Source organism: Sycon ciliatum, chromosome 8 (assembly GCF_964019385.1).
Source record: "Sycon ciliatum chromosome 8, ocSycCili1.1, whole genome shotgun sequence".
Taxonomy (NCBI): domain Eukaryota; kingdom Metazoa; phylum Porifera; class Calcarea; order Leucosolenida; family Sycettidae; genus Sycon; species Sycon ciliatum.
Window position 1 is genome coordinate 31,521,655 of NC_088650.1, and position 19,317 is coordinate 31,540,971.

General features: G+C 45.8%; 1 protein-coding gene across 1 annotated transcript; it reads left to right on the forward strand.

The window, feature by feature from the left end:
- Nucleotides 1–1,549: 1,549 nt before the first annotated feature.
- On the forward strand, nt 1,550–18,542 carry LOC135822746 (uncharacterized). The gene is made up of 7 exons (XM_065335574.1): nt 1,550–1,978; nt 5,060–5,249; nt 9,877–10,068; nt 14,869–15,045; nt 15,294–15,405; nt 16,728–16,851; nt 17,168–18,542. Exons 1-7 carry the CDS (start codon nt 1,925–1,927, stop codon nt 17,387–17,389), a joined length of 1,071 nt encoding a protein of 356 aa, XP_065191646.1. The 5' UTR covers nt 1,550–1,924; the 3' UTR covers nt 17,390–18,542.
- Nucleotides 18,543–19,317: the final 775 nt, after the last annotated feature.

Here is a 19,317-nt window from a genome sequence, read left to right on the forward strand (position 1 = left end):
ACGTGCCTCAGCTGAAACAGTTCCCTGCTGCGTTTGTTGCGTTGCCAGTGCTTTGTCTACCTCCTCCTGGAATTGACTACAGACCTGGGGGTTCTGAGTAAACATCGAGGTGTTGAAGCTACGCTTAGTTGTCTGGTTTCCCTTCCGCCAGATTGGAAATAACGCACGAAGCTGCAGTGTGGCAATGACTATTCTGTGGTCCGTTGGTGTCTCGCAGCCTGCATAGCTACGTGCATTACACAGCAGTGGCTTGTGTTGCGTACGGCAAAGAACAAAATCGATCTGGTTGTAGACAGGTTTTGGGCCAACTTCTCCACTCCCAGGTCGCCGCCAACCCGTCCATGTAGTGCGGTGGCTCTGGCGGTGTTGAAAAGCTGTATTGGCCAAGAAGGCATCATTTTCAATTGACCATTCCAACATGTGTTGTCCGTTATCATTTCTGGCGCCTCTGCTGAAGGAGCCTAGCCATTTACTTTCATCAGCTCTCTTACGAATTCCAACTTTGCTGTTGAAGTCTCCAGCGATGAAGCATAGAACTCCGCTTCTCGTTGTATCTTTCCATACAGTCGACAAGGCGCTGTAGAACTCCTCTCTCAGCGATGGGTTCTCTTCACAGGAAACAGCGGTAGGGCCATATGCACTTATGACACGTACCGTGTTGTGAGTTGGTTTACAATTACTATTATTTTTGTTGCAAGGGAAAACAAATTCCGCAACACCAATTCTCTCACCAACGCTCCAGTATCTTGACAGGAACGGGTCCAGACGAGGAGCGACGACAATGCCTACTCCTCGCTGATATCCATAGTCCTGAGCGAACGTTATGAGCCGGTACCCCAGCGGTAACACGGTACAATTTGCTTCACAAATTTTTGTTTCTTGGACTGCACAAACATCAACTCGATACCGCTTGAGGTCTCGTTCGAGCGTGTCGACTATGTGTCACGTAGAACAGCACAAACCATAGGGCACGGGCGTTCACTAACGCTGAGAGCTCGACGGTCGTGGTACACCAGTATGGTAAACAGCCAGCTGTGTTATGCTTCAGCAGCATTCTACCCAAGCCTCACTGCTCAGCTTCTCGACCGTTTGGGGAAGATCAGCAAGGCTGGAGTCAGAGTACATGACGGGACTTTTGACCTTTGGACGCCCATCGCCGGAGTCCGGAGGGCGATGATAGCGATGCTAGCTACGCGTAGATCTACGGTAGAAGCCATCCAACTAACCGTAGGCGTAGACTCTACTTGTGCTGGGATTGCATGCACCACTACTTGCTACGTCAGTACGTGGCCAGGTGCTAGGCACAAGCACTTGCGCTGTACAGTGCCATGTCAGTGGATCAGCCGCAGAGCTTCCAGTTCCACGCACTCTTCAGTTACTTCGCATTTCTACAAGTACAGCCGCAGCCACAGGCACGCTAATCCGTGACCTGGTGACTGTCTCTGGATTCGAAGCCACTACACGTCTTCAACTAACTGTTACTTACATACAAGGCAATCCGACATGGCACTGAGAAGCCTCGTAGATCTATTGTTGTTTGGTCAAGTAGTTCTAGTTTTACAGGTTTCTCGTTCAATTTAGGCCGAGGATCTGAGCAGGCTACACTCCCCGCCGCCTTCGCCCATACCGGAGCAGTGACGGAAATGATGCCTGCTCAAGAATGATCGCACACACACGTAGAAAAAAAATGGGACCAGTCATCTCTTGCTCTCGAACTAGAGCTACACGCGTGCGTATACATTTTGGGTGTATATGGAAGGAAACTATCTGTTGGTGAACGCACGGAGACGCTACGCCGAGCGAGGAACGACTCACCGAAGCATTCCCACAATCCTGTGCTTCGCCCAGGGCATTCGAAAGTTTTCGTCGGGTTTGTTGTTTGTGGGAGACAGGACGGAGTTAGCGGAAGCGAGCGGCCGTCACTATGGCAGATAACACTTCCAATCATCCGGTAATATCTGGATACCTAACTAAAAATGTAAGTACCGTTAGTCTACCATGAATGATAGTACCATCACTATAACCCCCCGTGCCAGAGTAGGAAAGCTGGTGTCGCACTACCCCTACCGGTCTGAGTGGAGAATCGGGAAGGACGACAGACTGCCGACGCAATGTGAACGTAGCCGCTACTAGTACAATGTAGTATTTAATATACTTGGAAGCGTGTTTTATTGACCGCATAAATGATGATGCAAAGAAAGAAAAGGCCACCGGAGATATGATGCTGGATTTGAAAGAAGAAGAGAAAAAAGAAGAGGAAAAGAAACCCGACCAAGAGAATTCAAGCATTGCACCCAGGAAGCAAACATGAACTCAATCCCTAGCATAGGCTCAATGAGGTCATGTATTTGTACAAATTTCAAAAGGATCCAAGTAAAACTCCAACAAACCTCCCACCAACACAATGGCAGCCAGAAACCATAACGAGAGAAACGAATTCTAATAGTTGAAGTATTGCAAAGCAACAGCAAAAATCGAATACCAACACAGTCAACAAAAAAAGAAGGAAAAAGACATTCGATAGACAAGTCCAGTTACTGCACACGTGACATGTGCGCCAGTGCGCGGCACTCGGTTACGAAACCATGACGGCCTGCACCGGACACACCACGAGCATACGATGGTCTTGACCCCCGGAAACATGTTATCTGCCACCGGATTAGGGAGGTACCTATCCTCGATTGCAGGTGACCAAGGACAAGGGCGTACTGAAGATCCCGATTCGTATCCGCTATATGGGCCGCCGGTGTCTTCAGAAATCTTCTGCACTCCGGCGCACTTTGACCGTTTGTTGCAAAAACCAGAGGGGTAAACGACAAACGATGCACCTGGTTAATTCGGTCTGCATACTGCCGCTTCTTCTGGCGCTCATGCTGGGGCACCTGACCCGCCACTTCCGGTCCAGACAGCAAAGACCGCCTCGGGTGAGTCACCCACACATCAAAACAACGGCGTTTTGCTGCCTGGTCCAGAAGCCACAAGCCCGTATGTCCACGCGCCATCAGCCAAATGTAGTATTACTGCGTCTACTACTACCACTACCCTGCTTCTTCTCCAGATAATCTTGGAATTTTCAATACAGTCTCTCTCTCTCTCTCTCTCTCTCTCCCTCTCTCTCTCTCGTTGTCTGTCTGTCTGTCTGTCTGTCTGTCTGTCTGTCTGTCTGTCTGTCTGTCTGTCTGTCTGTCTGTCTGTCTGTCTCTGTCTCTCTGTCTCTCTGTCTCTCTGTCTCTCTGTCTGTCTCTCTGTCTCTCTCTCTGTCTCTCTCTCTGTCTCTCTCTCTGTCTCTCTCTCTGTCTCTCTCTCTGTCTCTCTCTCTGTCTCTCTCTCTGTCTCTCTCTCTGTCTCTCTCTCTGTCTCTCTCTCTGTCTCTCTCTCTGTCTCTCTCTCTCTCTCTGTCTCTCTCTCTCTGTCTCTCTCTCTCTCTCTCTCTCTCTCTCTCTCTCTCTCTCTCTCTCTCTCTCTCTCTCTCTCTCTCTCCTTCCCTCTCTCTCGTTGTCTGTCTGTCTGTCTGTCTGTCTGTCTGTCTGTCTGTCTGTCTGTCTGTCTCTATCTATCTATCTATCTATCTATCTATCTATCTATCTATCTATCTATCAATCTTTCTGTTGAGTACGAAAAGGATGAGTCATACTCCCCAAGACACAACGGACAACGGGAACAGGTAGGTTGAACAACATTTATTATAGACGAAGAGACGGAGACCAAGACGAACGAAACGACTACATTGTGGAAGAGAGGGAGAAAGATCGAGTGAGGGCGGCAAGATAAAGGGCCTGGGTAGCTATGACAAATATGGGTGCGCAAGTAGCTACCCAGGCCAATGGTAGAATAGGTGACAAAAGGAGACAAAAGGTGAGTACGAGGGTGCATGCAGGCCAGCTTGGAAAAGGTTGTACAACGTATGGGAGGAGGTACCTAACATATCTATCTATCTGTTAGGTACCTCCTCCCGTACATTCTACAACCTTTTCCAGCTGGCCTGTATTATGTCCATGCACCCCGTACTTACCCTCATAAAGTCAACTTCGCTAATAACGACTGTGGATATAATGACAATTCGTGAATAACGACAGAATTTCCATGCCCAGAGCAAAGTCTGATCTAACTGTAATACATAATAACAAGAGTAGATAAACAAGAGTGTGCAACTCGCGGATGGGTTGGCCCACGGCGGAATTTTTTGTTGACGTAATCTTTTCGACGACGCACGCGCTGCGAGCCTTTTGGAGAGTTTTCCCTCGTGCACTTGGCTGGGCTTTACACTACAAGGTCGGTGCCCAGCACGTGCTCTCACACTGCTCTGCGGCAGAATCCGCGTTTCTCTGAAAAAAGGTGACGTCAACAAAAAATTCCGCCGCGGGCGCGGGGTATCTGCAGATTGTGCAGGAGAGATCCGGAGTTGCACACTCTTGTTTATCTACTCTTGATAATAATATAATGATAAAAAGGCGACGTGGAGACAATAACCTTAATAATTCAATGAATATAACTAAATGCGCACTCATATCACAACCATGGGGACGAATAATGTATTCCAGAACGTTTCGGCTTGTCACAATTATCAATGGAATTCTGATGCCTCGCCGAGTGTCGTTATACGCAAAGTTGACTGTACTCACCTTTTGTTCCGTTGGCCTGGGTAGCTACTTGCGTGCCCATATTTGCCATAGCTACCCAGGCCCTTCATCTTGCATGTTCTCTAAAAACTCCCTCTCTTCCACCATGTAGTCGTTTAGTTCGTCTGTCTCGCCTTCTCTCAGTCTACAATAAATTTCTTCCCACTACTAGTGCCTGTCCCAAGTTGTTCCTTTGTGTCTGTGATAATGGACTCCTTTTGTGATTCAGCATATCTATCTATCTATCTATCTATCTCTGTCTCTCTCTCATTATGTTATCTGCCTCTCTCATTTGCATGTATCTGTGTCTGTGTGTTTGTATGCATGTGTGTGCATGTGTGGTTGCATGTGTATGTGTGTTTACTCACCCCCCCCCTATCCATCTAAATACTTCAAAATACCTCTTCATGTCTCTCTCTCTCTCTTTCTGTATCGTGCAGAGCAAGAAGGTGTGTTATGCCGTGGTCAAGGGTAGAACGAAACAGCACAGTGAACGGCTAGAATTCTACGCCGACAAGATACACTATCTCAGTCACAACTCCAAACCGAACAAAGTGATCAAGTTCAAGAATATGGAATCGGTGGGATTTCTAGGCATGAGCCCCGGAAAGATTGCAAACACCACAACAGGTAATGTCCAATTGCAATCACCCCTTTGTTAACCCTCAATCATTTCAATGCCTTGCTTTTTGTATTATCCTTTTGATCGTAATTCTTTTTAAATTATACTTATAAAAACCTCCATTGATTGTCGTGTAGGGTTAGAAGTTTCTATACTTCATACACACCTGTATAAAAAACCTGGTGGCTATAAAAAACCTGTATAAAAAAACTGTATAAAAAACCTCTTTTTAGGGGTAGATGAGAACAAGAGATAAGAGTATTCACGAAAACAGTACAAACAGATGCAGAGCAAGATCAGAAGAGCACAAATTGAACTGGAAAGGTTAAATAGTCCACTCAAGAATGGTAAGATGAGAGACACATACATATGATCAAAAGGAGAGAATTGAGCTACTCACTCCCTGTTGTGTATCGGTAGAAAGACTTTTCATGGCTCTTTTTGTTGTGGTCCTTTCGTTTATTTTGGTTTGTTTTGCGTTCTGCTTTGACTTGTTTTGGTTGCATGTATAGTTTGTACATGATCCAAGTAACGGTTACGTCATTGTCATACGTTGTGTTTTGTTGCGCGCATGCTCGTATGCTGCCATAAATGTTAGTCTTTTTCTTCAGTTATCAGTTTACCTCGTCGTGTCCGGTCTTCTTGTGCGTCCGTCTCCGTCTTGTCAAGAAATTATGTAGAACTCTCAGTTCAGTTTCGTTGTTGTGTGTGGCGGGTCGGATGGGCAGGGAGGCTGGGCCCCTGACACCTGGACAACATGTGCGCGTGCACAAAATTTGGCGATCACGCCAGGATTGTCAGGGAGACGAGGAACTGGAAGGAACTCCGGTGCGAAGGAAAACGCATCGTGAACAAATCACCGAAACGACGTCGTCTGAGCTGAAGGCGCTGAGCGAGGAAACGTCTGCGAGGAGTGGCTGGCTCGTCGGAGCTGAATGCGCTGAGGGCAGATGAAATGGATGAACATCTGCGAGGAGTGGCTGGTCCGTCGGAGTTGAATGCGCTGAGGGCAGGGACGTCCCGCGAGGTGGCTGGTGAAGACGACGACTCGGAGGTTGGTGCGACGGAAGTCGTTGGAGCTGTTGTAAAATGATGTGTTGTTTTCCTGTGTGATGGCATTCCCCAAACTGTCTCGTCTTTTGTGATATGAGCATGCGCGATTTTGTAGTCGAGAGTCCTTTTGTCAGTCTACTTGTTCGTCCCTTTGAGTGTTGTCTCCATTTCCGTAATGTCAATAATAATTATGTAAACCAAACTAGTCTTGTCCTTTGTGTCCTGCGTCCCGGGGAACGGAATGGCTGAGATTCCGTAACAACGTGGTGCCGAAACCCGGGACGCAGAGGATGAGTAAGTTTGTCATGAGTCTGTTCGTCGTCGTCAACAACTAATACAAGTAATAGTACAACTAGAGAGTAAGCGTGGGGATGGAGGAGAGACGAGGAGCTGGTGGAAGCGGAAGAAGACGCGGAGAGGAGGCAGAGAAGGTGGTGGACCGGCAGAAGCTGGGGACTGGAGCCTGGGACGGCAGGTACCGCATGGAGCGTGTGGCCGTGGCTCGCCAGAGGCCAGTGGATGAGTCTGGCATCACCGACTGTGTGTCGTCCTTTGTTGTTCGTCTTGTTGTTGTCTTGCTCGCTGTGTTGCCTGATCGTATTTCTCTCGCTGTTCAGTTCGTTGCTGTGTTGTTGAGTTTGGTTGTCGGTATGTTGCTCTTCTCGTCGTTGTGTTCTGCATTAATTTGCGTTGTAGATTTATTTTGCGCTGCTGCGCTCATGTTGTTATTTGTTGGAGCTTTGGCTCTCGTGTTTCGGTTATTCTTGTGTGCCTGAGTTTAGAGCGTCGGCTCTTGTGTCTTGGTTTTGGCCCTGTGTCGTGGCCCAGTTTTGTTGTGCTACAATGTAAGCTGTTGGTTGGTTTTTCTGTTTTGCTGTGGTTCCTTTTGCTGTTGTGCATGTGGAACGTGGTGTCGGTTTATTATTTTGTGGAATGTCATCAAGGGGGCAGGTGTTGTAAAATGATGTGTTGTTTTCCTGTGTGATGGCATTCCCCAAACTGTCTCGTCTTTTGTGATATGAGCATGCGCGATTTTGTAGTCGAGAGTCCTTTTGTCAGTCTACTTGTTCGTCCCTTTGAGTGTTGTCTCCATTTCCGTAATGTCAATAATAATTATGTAAACCAAACTAGTCTTGTCCTTTGTGTCCTGCGTCCCGGGGAACGGAATGGCTGAGATTCCGTAACAGAGCTGAATGCGCTGAGGGTAGACGAAGTCGGATAAACGTCTGCGATGAGTGGCTGGTTCCTACGACAAGGACGGTGCGAAGGAAAACGCATCGTGAGCAAATAACCCCATGTGAGTGTGACGCGGAGTTTAGAAGGTGCTCCTGCTGTGATTTGTTGACTAGTTTGATTCGATTTGTTTTGAGTGGTTTGGTTTGCTCGATTTGTTTGTTAGTTCGAGTTTGGTAGTTCGGTTTGCTCGAGTTGTTGATTAGTTTGTTTTGCTCGAGTTGTTTGTTAGTTCGAGTTTGGTAGTTCGGTTTGCTCGATTTGTTTGAGTTTGATTTGTTTGTCCCTGGTCGGACGTTGCCTTTCGTTGGAGTTTTGTTGGCGTGTCGATCGTTTATTTGTTTATTTGTTGCCTCTTGTAGTTAGCTTGATTAGTACGCTTGCGGCGTATACTCGTAGGGCACAGTGTTCGCAGTCCTCGTAGAACCCTGAAAAGGTCTTTGGTGGGGAATATGTTGTGTATCGGTAGAAAGACTTTTCATGGCTCTTTTTGTTGTGGTCCTTTCGTTTATTTTGGTTTGTTTTGCGTTCTGCTTTGACTTGTTTTGGTTGCATGTATAGTTTGTACATGATCCAAGTAACGGTTACGTCATTGTCATACGTTGTGTTTTGTTGCGCGCATGCTCGTATGCTGCCATAAATGTTAGTCTTTTTCTTCAGTTATCAGTTTACCTCGTCGTGTCCGGTCTTCTTGTGCGTCCGTCTCCGTCTTGTCAAGAAATTATGTAGAACTCTCAGTTCAGTTTCGTTGTTGTGTGTGGCGGGTCGGATGGGCAGGGAGGCTGGGCCCCTGACACCTGGACAACATGTGCGCGTGCACAAAACTCCCCTCGTCGCTTGCGTGGGTCCATTGTCGTCATCCCATCAGCAAAATATTCTTTGATGAGCAGCCAATCGCCATCAGACAAACTCTCCTTGTGGCATACAGGAGCCTCGCGGCCTCCTTTTTTCTTGTCCTTGAGGACGGCATCGAGGAGCTTGTTGGCCTTGACAAACACGCCACGCTTCAAATCGAAGCCCCGGTCACGGTCATTGACTTCTCTCTGCAAGGCTCCTCTTGCAGCTATTAGACTGGCCCGTTTATATTCCTTCTTGTCATGAGTTCTCACGGAGCAGTAAAACCTTTCGAGGATTTCCGCCAGTACCTTGTCTTCGACAGTAGCAAAATCACAAGACAAGCTCTCCTGCATCAAAAAATCGCTGAACACCTTCAACCAAAACTTCGTTGCAACTTTGGTTGACTTAGGAACTGCTGATTCCAAAAGTTTCTTCCTTTCTTCTTCAGCAACGGACGCAAAACGTCCAGTAGACGTTGAAGAGGCCATTACACTCGTAAACCAAAATAAACAACACGAGGAGAAAGTTGAAACACGAGGAGTAAGTTCGAGCATGTGCCGAAATAGGTACGAAAATCCAAAACGAAAATCGGTTTTTATAAGTAGAAAGGAAAAGGACATAATTATGGAAACGAGTTAAGAGTAACTTTCCACCACTGTAACTAGATACTATATACAGTCAGAAAGTGCAACAACTAGGCACAAAACTGACAGAGTACTGAGACATTCGACGTCCTGACACCTAGCTTCAACACATCTCCGTAGCGCTAACCGACAGCCTTCCAACTTGGAAGGTTCAAGGTTATGGAAAGACCAAAGAGGGGAAGGCAAGCGCAACGAAAACGAGCACAAGCTACAGTCTCAACGGAACAAAGAATGTCGATTGTCACTGGACGATGACGAGACCAGTAGGCGATTTGACAAAGCGGTCTAACTACAATTCGAAGCAGCAAAGCAGCACACCACCCAACTTGGGTGGGTCAAAAATATCAAAGATAAGTTAAGAAGGGGGGGGGGGGGTTATAAGTATAATTTAAATAAAATACATACTTCGTCGTCGTGTTTACTCGAATTATAAAAAACCTCCACAAAACCCTCGGCTTCGCCTCGGGTTTTGTGTCGGTTTTTTATTTCTCGTAAACACCTCGGACTCAGTATGTATTTTATAATTATAATAATTATGGTCATCTTAAAAGATAGTTTAAGATACCCACTATATTATACCTATTCCTCACTATCCGACCTTCCTCGTTGAGGAGCATTATGCTGGGTCACAGCAGCCACTTGAAGGAATTCAATACCTGTCGATATCTTGCTCTCCTGATGGCATGCTGTGGCAATGGAACCAAGATTGGCTGGAGAGACTGTTTGTTGTATGACAGAATAAAAATACCATAATGCTGAAGTCAAATATTTCTGTTACACTGAATAATGATTGTACTTTAAAAGTCCCTACTGTGTGGTACAGAGGCAATATGCTTTGGTTGGTATTCATCTGTTTTGCCGTGTGCAGATCCCAATGAAGGCACCTTCCGCCCGGTGACAGACCCACAGGCACGGTTTGTCATCTCCCTGAAGTCGTCAGGCATATTCGGGCCGCAGTACTTGGAGCTGTTTGCACCAAACCCGTCGGCCTGCCGTTCCTGGGTAGAGGCTCTGCAGGAGTTCATCACGGGCCAGCCAAGCAAAGAGAGACTTCGATATGGTATGATTGTCACTACATGCACATCCACTTGATTAGTCAACACATGCACATCTACTTGATTAGTGCTAGAAAGGACATCTAGTACTGTCGGGTAGCGCCGAAGAATCACCAGGATAGAATTTCATCAAGCACAGCATACCAAATTACCAATGTATACACGGTTACTCAACTGCTCATAGACTGTGATAAATGAGAATAAGAACGGCTAGGAGGCTGACCCCCAGTTCTTCGGCGACCAATAGTACTGTATTCCATTTCCTTTTTGGCAGAGTGTGGCAAGAAAAAAACAGTCACATTTATTTAGACTCGGGTGGAGATTAATTTATAAGAAGAAAAACGGACCAAAGAGCTACAAGTTACGCTATAATTAACTGGTGGTGTCAGTGGATAATTATAGCGTAAATTGTACCTCTTTGGTCTTTTTTTCTTCTTATTAACCCTTTCAGCCCTGACCGGAAAATCACCTCCCACTGGGCCAAAAATGGCAATTTTTGAAAATGCATATTCTGGTCCAAAATTGGTTGGAGATGTTGGGTATGGACATATGCACTGTGAATCCAAAGAAATTTTGTAGGATTTCATTGTACGAGACTCATAACACCATATTTAGATATGCGACTTTTGGCGATTTTTCCTCAAAATTCATTCAATTTGGGCAATTGACGACAAAGATCAGACAAGCAATGGCAAGCAGTGCTATAACTGGCCAGTGTTGACTTCAGAATGGAGGAATGTCATATAACATGCTTGATATGATCCTGGTGTTCTACGGCAACCTAGACTAGAGTACAGCAACTCGTTTTATACGGCGCTTGCATCATATGCGACTTCGCGATCTAGAATGGGTCTTTCTTTTCTTGGGCGCCTCGTAAAGCTTGAATCCTCCAGCAGCCCTACCTACTTCAAGACAAAACCATGTGATGGACAGTGAGGATGCCGAGTAACTGGAGTAGCAACCACAGACACTGCATCAGCTATAATAGCAGCCGATGCAGTGGCAGCGATTGGCTCACTGTGTTCGGCACATCCCAGGGGGGATTCATCTCTGGCCGCACGCGTACGTACGTACGCGGCACAGGTAAAGTCATATTGATGGAGAATGCAAATGCTGCTCATTCTCTGATTTGGACACTCACTGGCAAGACAATCCAGCTATCTAAATAGTCTGAAGCATTCCCTAAACAGCCGAGTGCATACTGCGTACCGGTGTACGTACGCATGAAAATTCAAGAAACAATTGGCTGCGCAATTTTTGATAGTGATTCAAAATTGCACAATTGTTGACTATTAGTAGAAAGGAAAAGGACACATGGAAACGAGTTATGAGTAACTATCCACCACTGTAACTAGATACTATATACAGTCAGAAAGTGCAACAACTAGGCACAAAACTGACAGAGTACTGAGACATTCGACGTCCTGACACCTAGCTTCAACACATCTCCGTAGCGCTAACCGACAGCCTTCCAACTTGGAAGGTTCAAGGTTATGGAAAGACCAAAGAGGGGAAGGCAAGCGCAACGAAAACGAGCACAATCTACAGTCCCAACGGAACAAAGAATGTCGATTGTTACAGGACGATGACGAGACCAGTAGGTGATCTGACAAAGCGGTCTAACTACAATTCGAAGCAGCAAAGCAGCACACCACCCAACTTGGGTGGGTCAAAAATATCAAAGATAAGTTAAGAAGGGGGAAGCTTTGCGAGAACGAATTGTACAAGCCGAAATCAAAACTCCTACAGTACTCCTCATGCATGACATTGTGATGGACTAGTTGACTACAAAACAAGTTGTTTCACACGACGTACGTTTCGCCGTATGGTTCGTGACGGCTCATCAGGTGTGCAATTTGAAACTCGGGTATTGACCCAATAATAAAAGTAGAAAGGAAAAGGACATATGGAAACGAGTTAAGAGTAACTTTCCACCACTGTAACTAGATACTATATACAGTCAGAAAGTGCAACAACTAGGCACAAAACTGACAGAGTACTGAGACATTCGACGTCCTGACACCTAGCTTCAACACGTCGAATGTCTCAGTACTCTGTCAGTTTTGTGCCTAATTGTTGCACTTTCTGACTGTATATAGTATCTAGTTACAGTGGTGGATAGTTACTCATAACTCGTTTCCATAATGTCCTTTTCCTTTCTACTTTTATTATTGGCTCAATACCCGAGTTTCAAATTGTTGACTATTCTGGATTATTCTGGATTCATATTAGATAGCAATCTCCATCCTGTAGGTGCCTGGCTCTGTACTCAACATACAATACTTACATGTATGCACATCTCTATTGTGATCTGCATGTATGTCTGACCAGTACACTTGACTTCAAATTCAAATATTTTCAAAAATCTGACCTTCAAATTTGATCGCAGTTTACTTGAGGAACTTCAGCAAACGGGCTCACGACAGATAGCTCCTGTTCAGAACACCATGCCTAGGTGTCAGAGACTTCAGCATCGCTTTCCAAATCTCTTTGGTCTCCAGCATCCCCTGCGTCCGAGTCAGCTGCGATCTTTTGAATAGCAGCAAATTCGTAATCCTCAGAAAACGACTCCGACACAATTTCGCTGTCTCCAGAATCATCTTCAGAGTCATTACCCGCCTCACACTGCTTCACAGGACTCCTTCCATCGACACAGAGTAGTTGAGCTACTTACCTTGCCGAGAAAAAGCAGGGCAAAGTACACTCCTACCTCGTTTATCCGGGCAGTCCGGGACCTTGCACTGCCCGTAACTTTGAAATGTCCGTAACTCCGAATCATATGCATCTTGATGGGGAAAAGGCCATCGACATGGCATATGACGTCAATATTTCTACGAAAAGTGACAAAAGAGTAGTAATATTTCCCCTGAAACTCGCCCAAATAGTGCCCGGTAGACCGAAGTGCCCGTAACTTCGGGGTCCGGATAACCGAGGTATGAGTGTATTTTGATTGTAAAAAACTTTGTATTGTCACAGGAAGTGTGAGTTACGAAGTCTGAAGAAAATGTTGAACAGTTGCTACTTATATGACAGCTACGCCATGTCTCAGTGGCTAGAGCCTCGCTGGCCACTAGCGAAGGTCCCTGGTTCCAGTCCTGGGGGTGACGGTCAATGCTTCTTCAGACGTTTCCTATTAATTTTCATTAATTATTTATTACCTCAGAACATTGAAAAAGTCTCAAACCAAGGTGTTGCGACATCAGCGTTTTACAGTAGGTATCGGTTACAGCGTGGGTGTTTGAAAAAAGACTTTCTATTCTTTTTTCCGATATTTCTTACACACAATAAGCCGAGTGTGACATATCACATGCATGTGCGCAGATACAGGATGGCCATCATACATACAAGGACGTCAACGTATCGGTGCTGTGCATGCGGGTATTCATAGTCCCACACACTTGCCATGTGGCTGTGCAGCATGAGATACATGACAGCAACAGTTGAACCAGCAGCACTACGATGCGATGCGTTGTCAGCGATCTACATGGTCTACATGGTCTACATGGTCTACATGGTCTACATGGTCTACATGGTCTACATGGTCTACCTGGTCTACCTGGTCTACCTGGTCCACCTGGTCCACCTGGTCCACCTGGTCCACCTGGTCCACCTGGTCCACCTGGTCCACCTGGTCCACATGGTCCACCTGGTCCACCTGGTCCACATGGTCCACATGGTCCACATGGTCTACATGGTGGACGGCTTGAGAGGACCTTTCTAGATGTCCGGGTTTTCAACCCATTTGCCCCCTCAAATCGGAAACCAAGGATCACTGGCAGCTACAGAAAGCATGAAGAGGAGAAAAGGAGGAGTTACGAGAGTCGCATTATCAACGTAGAGCACGCTTCCTTCATCCCCGTGGTATTCAGTACAACTGGTGGTCAAGGGAAGACAGCCTCCACCCTCTTTGGCCGCATTGCAGGCATCAAGTCTGAGAAGAATGGTGAATCTTTCTCTGTGGCAATGGCTTTGATCAGAGCCCAGCTGTCCTTTGCTCTCGTGAAGGCGGCCGTGTCATGCCTTCGCGTGCATCGCCACAAGTCGAGCAGATTCGACCCTCATGCATATTCTGCCACACTTGCTGTCTCCGAGTGTCATCTGTAGTCATCCAGTTACCTGTCTGTTTCCCCCGGCCTTCCTCTCCTTCCTCTTTCTCTGTATCATTTTGTACGTTATAATTTTCGCGGATTCCGGTTTTTCTCCTTTCACTATAATTTAAGCGCAGTTTAGCGCGTATTGGCTTATGATTTCTTTTCCTCTGTTTGTATTTAGCGCTTGACCGGTTATTATTTTCCTTCTCTTTATTTTGCACTACATATTATTATTTTTCTTGTTTTAGAGTTCGTATCGGAGTAGCCGTTCTGCAATACAAAAAAGATCTTGATGTCGAGCAGAACTGCATTGGACATATGTTACTACAGGTGGTACACTGTGTACTAATCTGGTATGTTTTGCTACACAAAGTCCATTCTTAGGATCGATATATTCTACAATGCGATAATAGTTCTTGTAAGAATAAATGTTCAACTGACACCCATGTTATGATTATGAAAATATGAGAGGTCATTCTTGTAAGCAGTATATTCTTTCACACGACCACGCTATAACCGATACGCACTGTACTTATATGATGACTGTAACGAAGGTGGCTGCTCCAAATATTAGAGGCCGGGTTTCCTTCCGGCAATTACCTGGCCTTGTGCTGGGCTGAGCACTGCTCTATTAAACTCTCTGTGCTTGCTGTACTGTACTGTGATAAAAATGACATCATTCTGTTCTTGCTGTTACTCTGTATCGTGATGCAGATCATATCTGGCATGACATTGTCAACATGCGGTGGGGCTTGGGTGACAGCGTATGCCCAACGGACATTGTGCTTAGCCTGGCGCACAACTCCACTGAAATCGCCCTTATCTTGAAGGGTTATCAGGATCCAGTCTTCCGCTGTGATATAAACAGTGTGAAAAGAGTGACCATCACAAGTAAGCGGCAATTTGCAATGTGCTGTTAGAAGACTGGGACTCATGGTGGTGGTGGTGGTGGTGTGTGTGTGTGTGTGAAATTGCTTTATTTAACATAGCTTATTCGCTATCATTGCTGCAGCAAAGGGCAGGTTAAGGTGTGTGTGTGTGTGTGTATGTGCGTGTGCCTGTGTGCACGTGTGTGTGTGTGTAATGTGTGTGTGTGTGTAATGTGTGTGTGTGTGTTTATGGGCATGTATTTCCTACAGTTTGTTCGCTCCAAATTGACGTTGGCAAGGGAGCATCATGCGGTGATGGCGCCATATTTCTGCGGGCTTCTCAATCAGCAACTCTCACGGCGATTATCGAGTCTCTTAGCCAGTAAGTTTTGGACAGAGCAGCATTCTTGGGAATGACATTGTAGTCATTGAATTACAATTAGTCATTGAATTATAATTGAATGCGTTGAGTACTTTGTACATGTACCATGTAACTGTCCATGTTCATGGACACACGCAGTCAGTAACTTGATCTAGGCACATACAGTGGTGTCAACTGAAAACCGACCCCAGCGTGCGTTCACGTTGCAAAGCCCCAGCCAGCATGCGCTTGTAGCACTACCAAAATAGAAACCGCTAGAATGGGTGCTGCACTCGAGCATAACAATCAGGTGTGGGATGGTTCAGTAGCCAGCACTGTAGTTGTACAGTCTGATAAGACATACTCCCGGCATGGGGATAATGACAATTCTGTACTTACAATCCCATGTTCTTCTCACCCTAGCATGCCTGAATAATATGGATGCAATGCAGTGCACTGGTGCTCCGGACAATCTCCGTACGGTCAGGCCTAGCTTATCCGGTCCTCTTTTATCCGGATCCCTCGCCTATCCGGATATTTTTGGAAAACGGATGGGTGCGTTCCAGCGAGGTCTGACTGTACTAAGCGAGTGTACACTCTATCAAAGTACGTATTTTGTGACTTGACTGGTGCAGCATGCAGACACTCTGGATAGAGGGTATATTCTTATCCTTGCTTTGATATTGAGATCAGTTATCGTGATTTAGACGATACACATCGCCTATTGGAACAATACAGTGTTTGCCAGGGCAATCCTGGACTAAGCTGACTGGACCCGCTTTGCTTCTTTTCACATATGCCTAGCGTCAGGGGAGTGAAGCTGATCTATTCAGTGACAGGATGATGAAATGGCATCAATGGCAGTCTTTTAACTTTGTGGAAATTTCTCTTTGAACTCTATGCCTCGTCCAGCTTCACACTTTAAGAAAGACCACATCCAACTCACAAGCTTGCTTTCAAGAAAGTTCGTGAGTTGGATATGGTCTTTTTACAGACAGTTGATGTTTTTAAACAAGTTCAACATTTGCTGTTTAAAAAAAAGTCCCAGTTGAACTGGTTTTAACATCAACTGTCTATGATTTCTCTTCTGGGCATACACCAGGGCACCTGGGTGGGGCGTTTTTTTAGAATACCCCTATCCATATGGCCTGCTGTTTGCAAACACTGTTCAGGAGAAGATCTAGCGGTAGAACTCTTCGTAAGTTTGAGGGAAGTGAAACGGAAAAGATCTGAAGCAAAAACAATTGATTGTGATCACCAGGACTCGAACCAGGGCCTTTCACAAAAAATATAGAGAACAATGTGTTGACTGTGTAGCACTGTGCTTGTGTGCATGTTGTAAGGGTACTGTCAAAGCACACGTATGCAGAAGAGCCTCCAGTGAAGCCACCGAGGCTTCGGCCAACGCCAAGAAGCAGAACACTACCAAGACGGATCCGCCAAGAAGAGCCCAGCGCTGCAGGACAGGTACGTGAGAAGAGAAGTTTGATGCGCGAGAACTGCCAGTACTTAGTAATTGCCTCTTATCTGTTGAAGAAGTAGGAAATACCACTCATTAGAGATTCAAGATCAACACAACCATTATGATGCTGAAGTGGTTATGAGCTAGCAATCAAGTGTAAACTCTGAACAGGAGAAAGTATTTCATGACTCTCTGACCAAGAGTACATGAGATGTGCTGCTGCTGCTGGGCTCCCTCATGTCATGATGAACAATCATACATTGTACCCTAATAGGTGCATGCACTGAATATGGAATATGCGTGATTATCTGTGTTGTGCAGATGCAGCGTAGACACGCTCGCTCCAATGCCCACCGCTGGGACTCCACGTCCGCACCCTCTGTGCCAGCCATTGATGTCGATGATGAGCCTAGGCGGGAGTTAGGTCGGGTCAACATGGAAGACGGCTCCAGAATGCTGTCCCGAACACTGTCGCACCGAGCGAATGCATTGGCTCGTAATCTGTACAATTTCACGTTTGAGATCGAGGACACCTTGGTTTGATTTGCTCCTGAGCAGCAGCGACCTCAACCACATTCTCTCACTGTCACTGGCAATGACATGCATATGCATGTTCACAGTGCTGGCCAGAGAAACCCAACCTCATGAACAAAGGAGCGCCGCGTTCGAGTGCACAGACCAGTAGTACGCGCAGTGCTAGGGCCAGTAGGGGTGCATAGCGCCCGGCAATGCTATTTTATTCATGAGGTTGGATTTCTTTGACCAGTATTGTACATGCATACATGGTGGTAGTGGAACCGGACTGCCTCTCATTGAACATGCATGGAGTTGGTTGTTTGTATTTGTCATACTCAATATGTACACTTAGCTGGTTCAACATTGGTAAGTCGTCTCCTCAGTGTGTAGACTTCGTGGCTCGTGCTTGCATTAATGTTATGTACATGTAAATAAACATGTTGCAACATACATGGGCATTGCTTCCATTACCCAGTTTTTCCCGGCATGCTTAAATTTGCAAACAGCAGGATTCTGCTCCTGGCACGGTGATCAGCAGGCATCTGCTATTCCAGGCCCTGCCACACTGTGTCATCTCTACTCCCAATGATACGCTTGACGGCACACAGTTAACCCTCTGCATAGCACATTTATACTTCTTGTGTCAATGCATATTGTACACAATCTGTCACATACTATCTAGCTAGTGTGTGGTGGATAGGGTAGGTAAATGTGGGGTTCTTATTTTCTAATCCCTTCACTCAAACTGCTTGCCAACGTAGTCGAGAAAATTCCCGGGATGTGATTATGGCAGATGTATGTGGCCAACCAATCAACTTGCCCCAAATCACAAAACGGAAAGTAGTTCAAAAATATTGTTCATTGTCTTGTTTTTATAATTGTTTCTGCTGTGTGTTGTTATTCCTTGCTGGCTGTGTCACTAGGATAGCATAGGTTTCTCAGTCTAGGCCACCTTGTTCTCCTTTTTTCTTAAAGCTCACCTACAGCTGCTGCCTAATGATTTCTACATGCAATCATGATAGATGGTGCAACCAAAATTCAATGGCCGATATTATGCACATGGAGTTCGTTCGATTGTGTGGAAGAAGACTATGGTTGTGCCGTTTTTATTACGGCAATCCTATTATGTTATTGAAATTGCATGCTATGACACTCTGAAATCTTCAGCGGAGAAAGCTTAACTCAGTACGAACACATCATTGTAATTATTAATAGCAATCTACTGGCCCACAGATTGAGTGAGTGCTTGATTTCTACTTCTTGTAAAGAATATGCAAGCCATGGCCTAAATGGGTATGTTGAGAGGCAGGAGTGCAGAAATGATTACTTCCCCTGTTCATTTCTACTTTCGGAAATTTATCATTTTTACGATGCAAAATGTGTTCTTTTTTATAATCACACGCCTGTCTTTATTTGACAGAAAAATTACGCGATTGCTTCAGGACGTTATGATGATGCCTTCCTGGGTGAACATTTGGAAACACATGGTGTAGCCCAGACTGTTCGTTCTGACAGAAAAATATGATAGGAGATCAAAGGAGATGGGCGATCCAGTGATATGAGAGCGGCAGGGTTCCATAATACAGTCCAGAACTGACAGTTGAAAAATGTTCGTTTATTCAAACACTCTACACTGGACTATGTAAGTGATCATCAGTGAGGGCAAAGGCTCCAAAAAGCTCACAGACGTCCGCTCCACGATAGCACCCCACGTCAAAGTGCTCACTGTGCCTTTTCACCTAGTCACGCTTCTCCAGGCCAAACAGTAGCCATTGTCTGGAGGGGAAAATAATGTCACACTCCTCCAGGGAGATGTCCGTGTAGGGACGGGCGAATTCCATGGATCACTGGAGGAGGTCTTCAGAGATTGAGGAATAGAAATTCACAGTATCAAAGTATGCGAACATGCACCTTTCTTTTTCTGGTAATCACCGCTGCCGTGTTCCCCCATTCAT

Bases quoted from the DNA above. Each gene is read 5' to 3' on its own strand.
- LOC135822746 (XM_065335574.1), top strand. From the start codon at position 1,925: ATGGCAGATAACACTTCCAATCATCCGGTAATATCTGGATACCTAACT. The intron at 5,250-9,876 runs GTAATGTCCAAT...TGCCGTGTGCAG, and splicing joins GATTGCAAACACCACAACAG to ATCCCAATGAAGGCACCTTC. The intron at 10,069-14,868 runs GTATGATTGTCA...ATCGTGATGCAG, and splicing joins CAAAGAGAGACTTCGATATG to ATCATATCTGGCATGACATT.